The sequence below is a fragment of the Talpa occidentalis genome, unplaced genomic scaffold (genome assembly GCF_014898055.3).
Source record: "Talpa occidentalis isolate TD23 unplaced genomic scaffold, MPIMG_talOcc4v2.1 talOcc4.14, whole genome shotgun sequence".
Lineage (NCBI taxonomy): Eukaryota > Metazoa > Chordata > Mammalia > Eulipotyphla > Talpidae > Talpa > Talpa occidentalis.
This window is the reverse complement of record NW_023601433.1, coordinates 63,405,756-63,420,228: the sequence shown is the minus strand read 5'-3', so window position 1 is coordinate 63,420,228 and position 14,473 is coordinate 63,405,756. Positions and strand designations below refer to the sequence as shown.

At 36.4% G+C, this 14,473-nt stretch overlaps 1 protein-coding gene across 1 annotated transcript in view; it reads left to right on the top strand.

Annotated features, from left to right (window-relative positions):
• ITGA8 (integrin subunit alpha 8) overlaps nucleotides 1-14,473 on the top strand; it is a 140,544-nt gene that overhangs the window by 28,404 nt on the left and 97,667 nt on the right. Inside the window, exons 5-10 of the mRNA XM_037510662.2 lie at nucleotides 1,678-1,739; nucleotides 2,692-2,737; nucleotides 5,243-5,368; nucleotides 6,577-6,621; nucleotides 11,235-11,278; nucleotides 12,441-12,497. Of these exons, the coding sequence (XP_037366559.1) occupies nucleotides 1,678-1,739; nucleotides 2,692-2,737; nucleotides 5,243-5,368; nucleotides 6,577-6,621; nucleotides 11,235-11,278; nucleotides 12,441-12,497 (380 nt within the window). The remainder of the gene's footprint in view (nucleotides 1-1,677; nucleotides 1,740-2,691; nucleotides 2,738-5,242; nucleotides 5,369-6,576; nucleotides 6,622-11,234; nucleotides 11,279-12,440; nucleotides 12,498-14,473) is intronic.

The window sequence follows — 14,473 nt, the reverse complement described above, 5'->3', positions numbered from 1 at the left end:
ATCTCTCTGAGACATAATTGTAAAGTTTACAGATGCTCTGTACTTCTGGGAAGAGTGCTTCCTTCAACTCTCATAAACTATAACTCTGATAGAAATAGTTACTTAGCAAAGGAAAGAAGCTCACATTCTACTATAATCACATTTAAAATAAACATTTCAAGTTGGTTATTTTCTCAATGATTTTTATGAAAAAAAATTTTTTTCTTAATTTTTTTTGTTTCCTGTTTTGAAATACAATGATTTCAAAGAATGCTGATATTTCTTCCTTTTGAATAATTTATGATATTAAAAATAAAATCAGAGTTGGTTTTTTAAAAGGTTGTACATTTTAAAAAATACATTTCTTAAATATATTAAGAAATGGAAAAATGTAGTATTTTAAAAAATAAAGTAGTTTAAAATATAGTATTTTAAAAAATAAGGGGAGATTCTGGAAAAATGGATGATGGCAATGCTAAAATTAGCTAGATACAAGCCAAAAGAAAGAAAATGCAAAAGATTCTGGGAAATGCTAGAAAGGCCAGATTCATTTCACAAGCTTCCTGCTTGTGAATCCTTCCAGTGATGATATGCATTTCCTGTCCTGCCTGCACTTCAGTTTCCATTCAGGAATTTCCTTAATAAGAAAGGAGTCATTATTCGCTTGTCCACACCTAACTATAAAACAACTGAGATTCCCCATATTCAGCTACATTTTGGGTTGAATCTAAGCACTTTAGAAGCTGTAGAAACTTTTCAAGTACAAGTGACAAGTAATAAATTTCTGATCCTAATGTCCTAGAGACTTCATAGAACAGTATCCTGGGAATCCATGTGTTAGCCTGTGTGAAAGGTCCTACTGGACTTTCAGTTAGTAAATTATACTGGAGAGAGTACGAAGTAAGACATATTTTCTCTTTTGTGAATGCTGCCATTGCAATGTTTCTATGAGATTCACTGTGCTTGCAAATGCAATTTCCAAGTTTACCAACTAATGGTAATAGAAGAATTAAAAATGGATTACCTATTAGAGATCATTAAAGAGATCTGGGTGTCCCCTTTCTGAAAACATTGCTTTTAGGAATCTGCCTCTACTCAGATTACCCTGTCAACACAAAACACCTTACTGCCACATGGAGAATATGGAATATACTTGAGAGATGGAGATTTTATTTCTTCAACAAACATGGGTTGTAAAATCCAGTATCATAATTCCAGCCTTACTTTAGGATTATTACAAAGATAGGAAATGATAGGAAGAGGCTTAATAAATTACTTGGGATAATTTTTTAAATTTTTAAACATATCAATCATTATAAATCTAGAGGTCTATAGAGAAAACAACAGGGTATCCTGAATTGGTTATAAAATATAGCTTGGGGGTGTCCCTGGTGGCACAAGGGGTTAAGATGCAACCTATGAAACAATCTGCAGCCACTGCAGCGTGAGTTCCATCCCCAGTCAGGGAGCTACCCACATGGTGCAGCAGACCTCTCCTGACTCGCCTACTGCTCCCCTCAGTAGTGTATTCCAGTCAGTCTGCCTGTTCTGTTCCCCACTCTGTCTTTGGTGGATTCTCTCACCTCCCACGCCTCTGGCCTGTACCCCAGTTCTTTTATGCATAAATAAATCTTTTTAAAAATAAAATAAAATATAGCTTGGAAATAATGTAACATTGATATATTTTGATCATTCTAGGCAATGCTGATCCTGAAGGCCAGGGTTATTGCCAAGCAGGATTTAGTCTGGATTTTTATAAGGTGAATTCTTTTGGTCTTATAGCTGCTAATATTTATTTTATGTGTCTCATTTTCTTCTTACCCTCAGATTCTCACCACCTCCACTCCCCCACCAACAAAGGAAGCTCTAGGTATATAGCTAACCTCTAGATTTGACATCTTCATAAATTTCTTTTGTTTGGTCTTTATTAATCTGTACAGAAATGTATATGATGAAAATCAAATCTTTCTTCCCACCCTTTGTCCCTTTGTGATAATAATCATTTTTAACTTAAACATCTCAAAAACACATTAAAGAAATGTACTTCTGAAAAGATCACAAGAATCTATAAAGTTTTATTGCTTAATGATAATTGACTAGTTAAAATTTATATAATATTAAAATTCGCATATCCTTTCATAAAGTTAAAAACATGCTAAGTTTTACTTTTTATCATTGTCTTTGTTTTCCCACTGATAGTGAAGGATGCAGGGTATGTAAACCAGGGTTGTAAATAGAAGAGAAAGTTTGCAATTGTTAGTCTGGAGTTTTTGCTCCTATGGGAAGGGGATGGGTTTGCAGATATATGGAAAAAATAGGCATTATTGTGGCCTTGAGATTAACAGGAACTGAAATTTCTTTTTATTGTCAAGGCTTGAAAAACCATGTCTGCTAAATTGTACAGCATTAAACATATAGCTATTTTGCTTACCTGACAAGGTGCCAAAAACCCAAATTTATATATTCTCAGGGGAGAAAATTAAGTCACATTAAAATTTTTCAATATTGTACACTAAATAATTGAAAGCAAAGAGGAAAAAAAAGACCTGTATGACTCAGATATAAGAGCCTTTCTCAAAAACTTCATTTTTCTGTACAACTAATTTTATGTAAAACTAATTGTTCAAATAAAACTTATTAACAATGATTTATACCCTTTTAAGAAAACTGTTTTTCTTTTTTCCAATTGTTGTTGCTATTTCTGTTTTATAGAATGGAGACCTTATTGTGGGAGGACCTGGAAGTTTTTATTGGCAAGGTATGTTCTGTTAGAAAAGAAATGCCCATTTGTTGTTACAAACAAGATGGTGGTACAAGGAGTGCAGTGATGTGGGTACGGAGGGTGGCAGGGTGGCTAGGGAGTGCCCCACTGACCATGCAGGGTGCGTGGGTCAAGGTAGCAGTTTTGCCTTTAACCTAAAAATAATGACAGCCCCCTGGTTGATTGTAGGCATATAAATGGGCGACCTTGGCTAAAGCAAGAGTATATTGTCTATCTTGATAATAATGGGAAACACTGGAGAACTTAAGTGTAGGGTTTTCTGATCACATTTGCGTTTTGGAAAGATTATTCTGGCTGCAATACAGAAAATGGATTGAAGATGGACCAAAAGGAAGCACCAGCAAACTGCCTGTAAGGTTGTATGTGAGTTATAAGTTTCTAAGGTTAACCAGTTACAGGGTTCAGATGAAGATGGTTGCCTCTTAGGAGGGTGATGGTACAGAAAGGAAAAGAAGAGAAAATTGAGAGTCTGGAGACAAAATAGGTGATGGGTTGGACATATGGGGGTGAGGGAGGAAAGCATATCAAGGACATGTTTCTGACTTTTGCAATTGAGTGACTATAGGTGGGTCGCACTTACTAAGATGGAGAACACTGGAAGACACAAGTTTGGATTGGGCTAGAGAAGAAAGATTATGAATTTGCTTTAGGTTATGTTGAATATGAATATGTTTGAGATTTCCAAAAATTTTCACATCAGTATTTAAATTTATGGGCATAAGCCCAGAAAAGCTAGTTTAGGCTGAAATAAAAACTTGTATCATTAGTGATAATGGGAGCTCTGTTGTGGATGGGACGCCTTAAAAGAGATTACAAAGAACATAGACTGAATTTTGGTTGTTAAGTTTAGGATAAAAACAGAGAGAATAGTTGAGAGAATAGTTGAGTGAAGTTTATTCTCTAAAGGGAAACAATCTGATTATGATTAAAAGTCAACAGGAAAGATCCAGGAGGTATGGATTGATGATAAAATTTTACATGAAATTGCTGTTAATTTCACATACAACTATGTATATGGACTATGTAATTACATACACAGCTATGAACAGTGAGTAGTTAACATTTCAGTCTTTAAAGATTATTTTTCAAACTGAAAAACTGTATTTTATCCAGCAGATGGATATGAAATAAAAATGATGTGTATTTCAAAAGATTATCTTCTAATTCATTTGATTTATTTTACAGAATTCTTTCTTTTCCTTAAATTGAAAAATGTCTGATACAAATGTTTTCCTGCAAATTAACCATGTCAATAGGATATAGAAACATTTCTCTGATAGCGATAACTTAAAATGTTATTCAGGCTTAAGACTGTAATGTTTATAGAAGTAGTTAAGGGAAACAGCAAAAAGGCAGGGTGTGTGTGGGAAGAGAAAAGGGGACATTTAGCTTTAACCTACAGAAAATTGGCAAATTCTATAGACATTTTTCAAAAATTAATGTGTAAATATCATCTTAACATCAGAACAGTCATTTCATGCAGTCATTTGGAAATATTTATGACCTGACTTGACAATTTTACTCTTTTTGAACTTCAAACAGGAAAACTGAATTATCTGTGACTTCCCCAGGAATAACTTAGGTTTAAAATTAATATTAAATGTTAGTCTTTTAAAAGCACCTCTCCAGTTTTCTCCCAAAGAGTATAAGATCACACTTTTCCATTAGGTGCCCATAATAAATAAGGGAATGTCTAGATATTATAGATGAAAATTACTGGTATTATTTGGATATTTGTCCTCCCAATATAATCACACTTGAAAGCTTCTGACAGTGACTTTATTTGTCAGAAATTATCCCAAGTTCTTATATCAATGTTGGTGGCTATGGATTTTTCTCTTTTTTTGGCCAAAATCCTGGGTCTCATTAGACATTGCTGCTTGTTGTTATAATTTTATGCTCTATGTATGCATTTTAGTATAAAAAGTAAATGGCTCAAATTTTATTTAATTCTTTCCTTTAACTTAGCTGATGTGTTTCACAATTTACTTAGTCAGTGATTTAGATGTAATACATCTGTACTTTGGAAGAACACAAAAAGTTTTAGAATGCCAAAGCATTCATTGTAACACCAACTAGCTTATTAGCAAAACCATATTACCTGATAGTGCACTCATTGTCTAAGGATCTGTAAGAAGCTATATTTTGACTAGATGATCTCAAAGTTGCCTTTTATCTAGAACACTCTAGAATAAAAGTTTAATCACATAAATGTTGCCTGCATGTGTTTTCTTACTAAGATATTGCTATAATTTGGAGGTAGAAGAAGTCCATATGGCATAGGCAGCAGGAAGACAGATAAAACTATGTAGCTCATCTACTAGCAGTTCTTGTGGCAAGTGGGAGAATTCATCTTTGAAATGCAAGCAAAACCACAGTCATTTTCAAGGGAAAGTGTGTTGTTCAGCTGTTCCGTGTCTGCCAAGGAAGGCTCTGTCTCTTGCACACATTCAGTTAATGTATTAATTTGTTTAAACACAGGTCAAGTGATCACTGCCAGTGTTGCAGATATCATTGCAAATTACTCATTCAAGGATATTCTAAGGAAGTTGACACGAGAAAAACAGACAGAAGTGGCTCCGGCTTCCTATGATGACAGTTACCTTGGTGAGATCCATTGCTCGACCTCTGTGATTTCTCAAAAAACAAGCATATTGAATGTAGATGCAAATTTTATTTCTGGCCTAATCTGATATTATTTGACATCTTATGCAAATTATCTTATTAGCTTGATGAATTCTTAACTATCTTTTATTTCCGTTATCATATATTAACCTACTTGAGTTAACATATATTAACCTACTTGGGTAAATAGCTATTTTATAGGTTTCATAACAGTCTCTTGAACATAAAATGTTTTTCTAGTAGTAGATACTGTGTATTCGAGGAACCACCCAGTGCTACGGGGACTACATGATATCGACCCTTTCAAGTTTCTAGAGCAACGAGAGATATTCCAGTTGTTTGAAAGTTCTCAAAGTTTATTATGAGCAAACCACACAATACTATTTTGCCAATATTTTCCCACCTTTGTTATCCTCAGGGCATTTTGATTATTTGATGAATTTTTTAAAAATATTTTTATTTATTTATGCTTACAAGATCTGGGGCGCAGACAGAGATATGGGGGGTGAGAGGATTCACCAGAGACAGAGTAGGGAACAGGCAGACTGACTCACTGCTAAGGGGAGCAGTGGGCGAGACAGGAGAGGTCTGCTGCGCTATATGGGTAGCTCCCTGGCTGGCCAGGGATCGAACTTGTGCTGCAGAGGCTGCGGATTGCTTGATAGTGCAGTGCTTAACCCCTTGCGCCACCAGGGAGGCCTTTGATGAATTTTTTTAAAAAAATTATAGTTGTCTTTTGTCACCTCATCTCACTACAGAGCTAAGTAAAATTTGTGGAAAACAATGGTGAAAGGAATTAGGAAGTAGGACTTGGTGATCATCAAAACTAACAAAGCCTGAGAAAAAGGATACTTTTTAGAAGATCTTGTCTGATCATGATGAATTAGCAATTCTTAAAACCACCATTTATACTTTAGGATGGATTGTGAAGCATGCCTGATTTTAAAAGTGACTTGAGAATCTGACTGTTGTCACATTCAGAAGTAGCACATTTATTAAGCTTCCATGACTTAGTATAAATGTGTTTGTATTGATTTGATTAATTCTTCCTTTTACAAAACCCTAGACTTTTACATTCAAATTTCTGCACAAAGCAGTTTGATGATAATTCTTTCATTTTCTAGATAAAGCTCATTTGCAAAACCTTCAAATATGTGATTAACTCTTCTTTCTTTTTTTCTTTAAAACAGGATACTCAGTTGCTGCTGGGGAATTTACTGGAGACTCTCAGCAAGGTGAGAGAATTTATTGAATCTGAGTTATTTATAAAACACAGGGGAAGGATAAAATGACCTATAAAGTCCTTTTAAAACTTTCATTTTCTTTGCTACACAGAAATATATAAAAGGAATCCCCAGAATGTATGGTAATATTTTGTAGAAATACAGATAAAATAAATGCTTTGGCACAGCTTTTTAGATCCTAAAACTTTCATAAGACTGAATATCAATCCTTATAAAATCAAGTTAAGCAATAAAGAGTCTAGCAGTCCCATGTTATGAATGAAGGAAATACAGATGATCACTTTAAGCCATGCTGTTAGTGACAGATCCAATTTCAGAAATCCTTCTCCTTTACGGAAGTCTCTGAAACCTCATATTGGACATGTCCAAACTAAACTCCCCACTGACTCCAACCGACCATCTCCACATCATTTCCTCTTTCCCCTTGGACTCTCACAAACCTCAAATAACAGAACAAAATAACCCTATTCTCATACCTGCTCCCCAGCATTTGTCCTTTGACTTTGTTTTGACTGCCTTCTATGTTTTCAGTCCTCTGATTATCTTTCTACCCTCATGTGCCAGTGATCAGAAGCTATTATTTATTATTTTATGTGTGGCCAATTTCAATTGTCATCTCTTCCAAAATCTTTTAGCTTCCTTCCATCATCTCATTTATTAGCTCTGTGATCTGGTTACTTAATAGCTCCATAATTTTATTTCACCCTTCTAAAAGAGGGATAATGATGATAATACCATTTACATCATAGGATACTTATGAGGATTAAATCAGTTAATCTTATATATTCATAAAACAGTACAATGCCTGATATATAATAAGTACATTTAAACATTACCTGTAAAAGGAAAGAACCCTTGGATTAAGAGCCATTAGAGATAGAATTGAATAACTAGTACTCTTAAAATGTCAAATCTTACAATCACTCACCTAACAGTTTAGCAAAGTAAACTAAAATTTGCGATATAAGTTTTAAGCATAACATTAGGAAACTCCTCAGAAAAGCAGTTTGTTCTGACCCAAGGAAATTAATGATGGTTCATGACATGTATCATAGGGAAAAATGGTAGATCATTGAGGTTTTCTATTGAATCTCAGAAATATCTAGAAAATGGATCCAAGTTTTAAGTCATTTGTGGGTACCCAAATAAAGGCTCTATCAAAGGACATTGCATTCTATTCATCAGACTACTTTGAGTACAAGGCTGACCATGTTTACTTTCTACTTAATCAGACAATGACTCAAAAATGTTGTATAATCCTACATTCTCACTGTAGAGTCAGATATGGTGAACCCAAGAAAGTGTTCTGATGCTAAGCAATCCGAGGGAAGTCATTTGATATGATAGAGTGTTAGATTTGCCATCAATCCTTGAATTCTCTACTCACCAACTATGTACGATGACTCAACCTTTCTAAGCCTCAGTTTCCCCATAAGTAAAAAAGGGATATGAATGCCTAATTTTGGGAGATTAAATGTGGGAGATATTATGGCCTTCACTGGGCTTGAGTTTCAGCACTATCTTCACTAGTTTCAGCACTACCTTCACTAGGGGTTGAGTTTCAGCACTATCACCACTATGGCCTGAGTTTGATCCCTGGCCAAGGAGCTGACCCAAACGGCGCAGCAGACCTTTCCTGTCTCGCCCGCTGTTCCCCTTAGCAGTGTGTTTTGATGGATCCACCTGTTCTGCTCCCCACTCTGTCTTGGTGAGTCCTCTCTCACACACACACTCCCACACACCTCGGATTTGCACCCCAGTTCTTCTACGCAAAAATAAAAAAAATAATTAAAAACTGAGGGCTATATTAAAGCACATGGCACATTGTCTAGTGGGTAGAAGACATTTAGTAAACTCTAGCCTCCTTTTCACTTCTCCCTACTGGGGCTGAGTCAAGTATTTCGAGGTCAGGGATCTAAATTTTTTCCTGAGTGTATTGTTGGTATTAAGAGACCTTGGAAAGTTTTGCCAAAGTTATTGGAATGGATCTAAGAAAAGTCTCCTTTTTTCCCTCCCGAGGGAATATTTTTGTAGATGACTGACAGTTCTCCTAATTTGCCTTAGACTCCAACCAATTTAACTGTCTTGATAGTTTTAAAATTATTTTGAATATCTTTAACCAACATTACATTTCATAACTCCTTAGTGTTGTGATCATAGGTTGCAGACTACAAAGTTACTGGGTATGATGATTGTTGTTTTTTTCTTTAAACAAAGTTCTGAATATTTGTGCGGTATAAGAAGTAGAGATTGACATGTATCTCAAATGCTATAATTCCCCCTCAATCTTTACTGGTTTGCATGCTTGATACTGAAATTAGTTAACAACATTATATATTTTTAAAGATTTGTTTATGCATACAAGAACTGGGGTATAGGCCAGAGGTGTGGGGAGTGAGAGGATTCACCAGAGACAGAGTAGGGAACAGAACAGGCAGATCAAGTGAAACACACTGCTGGGGGGAGCAGCAAGCAAGTCAGGAGAGGTCTGCTACACCATGTGAGTTGCTCCCTGGCCAGGGATTGAACTCGTGCTGCAGTGGCTGCAAATAGCTTCATAGGTTGCGTCTTAACCCCTTGCGCCACCAGGGAGGCCCAACATCATTATATTTGATTATGGTTTGCTTTTAGGTGCCAGGAGAATTTAATTCATACCAAATAAAGTTTATTGAAATGTAAGCAGTGTTCAGTTTGACAGCTCTCCTGGCAATGTATCCAGACAACTTAGATTTTCTGAATCCCATTTTATTTTTCATGAACATGCTTCACCTTCCCTGACCATGCTATCATTGAACTATTCATACTTCCATATAAAGTTAACCCTTCCCTTTGCACAGGATTCCATTCCCTCTCAGGTCACAGGGAGGGGACTCTAGCAATTCTTGATTCTTTAATTCATCGTGATCAATATTTCCCTTGCTACTGGATCATTCCTACTAACATACTAGCATACTGTTACTTCTCCCATCTTAAAAAAATGTCTCTTATTCCACTTCCTTATGAGCTACTACTGATATTGCTCTGCTTCAAAAGAACTTCTCTGCTTGCATTTGTCCATCAGTTCCTGGTCACCCCTTCCCTTAAATTCACTCCTGCTCTACTGCAATTGCTCCTGTCACTCAAACCAGTGTCCTCCATGCAACTCATTGTCCTTGACTATCAGGAATATTTGACAGAGTTGATCACTACCTTCTCGTTTCTTTCCATGGCTTCCAGATACCAGCAGCCCCATCTCCACCTCTTTTACTGGTTCGCCTTCAATTTTCCATTAAAGTTTCCCAGAGTTAAATACTTGGATTCTTTCTTCTTTGAGCTCTTAGTAATCCCATCCAGTCTTGTATATTTCTTCGGTTTATACATGGACACATTTTCTAATATCTAGAAACACTACTCAACACACAATATCTTTTTAATAACTACCCCAAACGTAATGTGCTTATAACTGAACTCTTTACTTTCCCACCAGAACTTACTTCTACAGTCTCCATCCTAGTAAGTAGTAATGCTGTATTTCCAGTTGCTCAGGCTTTAAACCTTGGAAGTCCACCAAGGACTGTGCTCTTTCTGTCGGTACACCTCTTCCACATCCAATCCATGAACAAATCCTGCTAACTAATCTCTCAAAATGCATACAGAATCTGACCATTTCTCACTCTATAGTTTCTCTTCTGAGCTAAGTCCCCCACCTATGTTACTGCAATCGCTTCCTAACTGATCTCTCTGCTTTCATCCCTGTCTTTTCATAATCTACCTGAAATCCATTGACCAAAGTGGTCGTGTGATAGTAACTGTTACTTTTTACACTAGTACAAAAGATGTCACCCCAGTGAAAGCTGGATAAATCAGAGTTGGAAGTTTAGCCTGCCAATCCCATGCAGACCTGGGAAGTCAGATTTATGTGCTAGAGGCAGAAACACATATAGACTAGTAAAATAAGACTTTTACTCTGATTTCTATTGTCTATAGCAGATGCAAAGGTAAATGCAATATCATGACTTCAAACTTCCAACTGTATAGAGGATGGTTACTCATTTAAAAAGCACTGCCTAGGTATTTACCCAAAGGACACAAAAATATCCATTCCAAAGAGCACCTGCACCCCTATGTTTATAGCAGCACTGTTTACAATAGCTAAGCTTTGGAAACAACCCAAATGCCCAAAAATAGATGACTGGATCAAGAAGATATGGTACATATACACCATGGAATATTACTCAGCATTCAAAAAAGATAAACACATGCAATTTGCAGCAACATGGATGGCGCTGGAAGGGATCATGCTCAGAGAAATAAGCCAGAAAGAAAAAGAAAAATACCGGATGGTCTCACTCATAGCAGGAATCTAGAAAACTTAAATAAGGGACCAGGAAAATGAATAACTATAAGAAAGTGAAAATCAAAATCAACAAAAAACTATGAACCAGAGACATTCTATGGGGGGTGGGGGGTGGGGAGGGATTGGGGTCAAAATAAGAGGGTTGCAATTGTATGGGGAATATAAAAATAAAATTTATTTTAAAAAAATAAAAAGCACTGCTTTTAACTGATTTGTTGTATAAAGTATAGGTGAAATTTACCTTCTAAAGGGCTATTTTTATTCCCAGAATTGATTGCTGGAGTTCCAAGAGGAGCACAGAACTTTGGCTATGTGAGTACTAAGAGTGCATTGTAGGGCTTTTCCTTTCATGAGCAAAGGCTTGTGTTGATCCTTACAACTTTTAAATCTTTTGAAATACCCTTTAATAGCAATCCATGCTTATTTGCTTATTTAAAAGAAGAAAAACAAATGAAGCTAAATGCCCCCACCCCATTCTATGTGAGGGATCAGCTATATAATTTTGTGGGATCTAGAGCAAAATGAAAATATAAGGGCCCTTGCTCAAAATTATTAAAAATTTCAGGTCAATAATAGCTGGGCATTAAACCAAATGTAGAGCCCCTCTAAGCCTGGGACCTATGTGATTATACAGTCCCACATCCATGAAGCCAGCCCTAGCCTTGTCCATTATCTTGGAATAATTACAGAAGGTACCAATGTTGATATGATCAGCATTTTAATATGTCTCACACGGTGGAAATAAAAAAAATAGTTATTTCATCTGTATATTAGTTTTCTGGAACTACAGACTAAGTGGCTTAAAACAACTTAAATTTATTCTCTCACAATTCAAGAGGGCAGAAGTCTGATATCAAGACTTCGGCAGGGTCACGCTCCCTCCAATGCATGTAGGAGTAGATTTGTCTTCGAGCTTCTAGTGACCCTTACTTTTCCTGGGCATGTTCCAGCATAACTTCAGTCTGTGCCTCTGTCTGCATATGGCATTCTGCCATCTAAATCTATGTGTGTTCTCTCCTTTCTCATAAGGACACCAGTCATTGGGGGTAGGGCCCACCCTAAATCCATGATGATTTCATCCCAAGTCCAAAGACTTTATTTTCCAAACCAAGTCACCTCCTGAAGTTTTGGGTAGTTATGAATTTTGAAGACATGCTATTCACACCTATTATAACTAGTTCCCACAAAAATAGGAAAAGAAAAGCCACAGACCTTATGAAAAGAAAAACATATTTTAAATCATGTTTTCAAGTCTTCAGATAAATAAGCATGCATTATTTTTGAAAGGATCCCAGATTGAACCACAAACAAAAAGTTTCATGGGATTAAAAAAATCATTCATATGGGCTTTTTTGTTTGATATGTAGTTAATCTTTTATCACACTTCACAACAATTTCAAAAGGAGTTATGTTGCAATTTTATTTTCTAATTCTATGTCAAATGATTTAATCTATCCAATTTCTATGATTTCAGGTTTCGATTATAAACTCAACAGATATGACCTTTATTCAGAATTTCACTGGTGAACAGGTAAAGATATTTTAATATTAAATAGTTAATGTCATTCTGTACTAATAGTATATTGTGATATTCACATTATTCATTGATAAAACAAATATTAACTGAGCCCTACTAGGTACTGGAAGCTGTTCTAGGCATTGGGAATACAGCTCTCATCAGACAGACAAGAGTCCATCCTTCTTGCAGTAGTGTGAGGAGGGGAAAGGATTTATCAACAAACAAGTAAATGCTCACAATTTCACATAGTGATAAGTGATATGAAGAAAACACGACAGGGTAATATACTAGGAGAGTTGTTGGCAAGAGAGCTTTTGGGTAGGCTCATACAAGAGCCCTCTCAGGTAGCATCTGAGCTGAGTTGAGGTGTGAATGACAGACAGAGCCAACTATGTCATCTTGTCTAGAATGTTCCAGGTAAGGGAGATAGCTAATATCAAGGCCTTGATCAAGAACCAGCTGGGTGTGACTAAGGAGCAGAAAGAAGGTCACAGGGACCATGAATAAGTGAGAGAGGAGTAGGTTTTGGGGACAGAGGGGTCAGAGGCTATTCATGCAAGCCTTTGGGGTTGCATGTGTGAGCCATATTTAGGAGTGTGGAACTGACTGGAAGTGCAGTGGTAAGTTGTTTTTTATTGGCACGAACCTTGCAGTAGTCTAGAAATCCATGAATTATGTCATTTAAGATGTGAGGAAGGGCCATTGTAGAAAGGGCCTGGACTTCAGAAGTGGACACATTAGGGCCCCAGTTTTCATAGTGCCAGCTGTGAATTGTGTCACAACAATCACCTGCCTTCTGTGAGCCCTATTTGCAAAAACAAGAATGAAACCTCTACCTTCGAAACTCCCTTTGAAAATGAAATGAATCAAGGATTTTAGATTATTGCGTTCCTAGTATATTCTTATGTTCCTAGTACTCCCCAAGAAAAGAACATCCCCTACTTCCCCCCTTTCTTTCCTTTTCTTTTTGATTAAACAAACCTTAATTCTTTAAGTCTTCTATAATCCAACATGTATGTAAATTTATGAACTTTCAATGATCATAAACTATTGTTTATTTATGTAAGTAATATACAGACCCCTGGTTTCCTGGTTTAACTATACAAAAAATCTAAAGTCAATGCACAACTTGTGTTTCTAACTTTCATAAGACTACTTGAGACTTATTCAGAAACAGAATGACAAATTTAATTAAAAATGATATACAAAAAAACCAGGGAAGCAATACATCTAAAATCAGTCCCATTCATTGAATTTGAACAGATGACATTGCTTTGTGGCAACACAGGGTGCCCACAGAGTGATGAGAGTACAGACTGCATTGGGCTGTCAGCCGGATGCTGCCCCCCTCCAAAGTGTGCCTCACAGAAGATGGGGACTTTGTTTCCTCTTCTACCTGCAGTGCCTGCACCACAGCCCAAAGTCAGTGCAAGGTGCTAGATATTCTCTGCTTAGGGAATAACTGCATGGAATGAATCTCTGACTTCTCCCAATTCTGTTCTCGAATTCACACATATAGTCACATTCCTATTTCTGGTGTGGTAGCATGTGGCCTTGACTCAGAGGAAATACATCATGCCTCTGTTCTTTTGGCCAAGTCCAAGAAAAAGTCATATGGATGCCAATCAGATGGTAAAACACAAACCCAACCCTGAAGGCATTGAGCGTGAGATGGTATCCATATGCTTCAGAACACATTTATCAGCTCTTCAAGGTTACCATCAAAATGGAAATACTACATTAGCAATAATAAACCAATCCTTGTAGGGAACGGACTGTCACTGGAGAATATTTGTTTCTTAGAATCCTGAGAGTCTAGAGCTTCAAGTTTGAGATCCACAGACTTATTCAAATGAAAGGGCACAATAACATAAATACTTTTAAAAATATTTGGAATGTTTATTCTGTTTTCATTCAGAAGTGGTTGTATCTGATTTTTTTTCTTAGTAATTCCCTGCTTTCAAGTTATTTTTAATAACTTTACATTC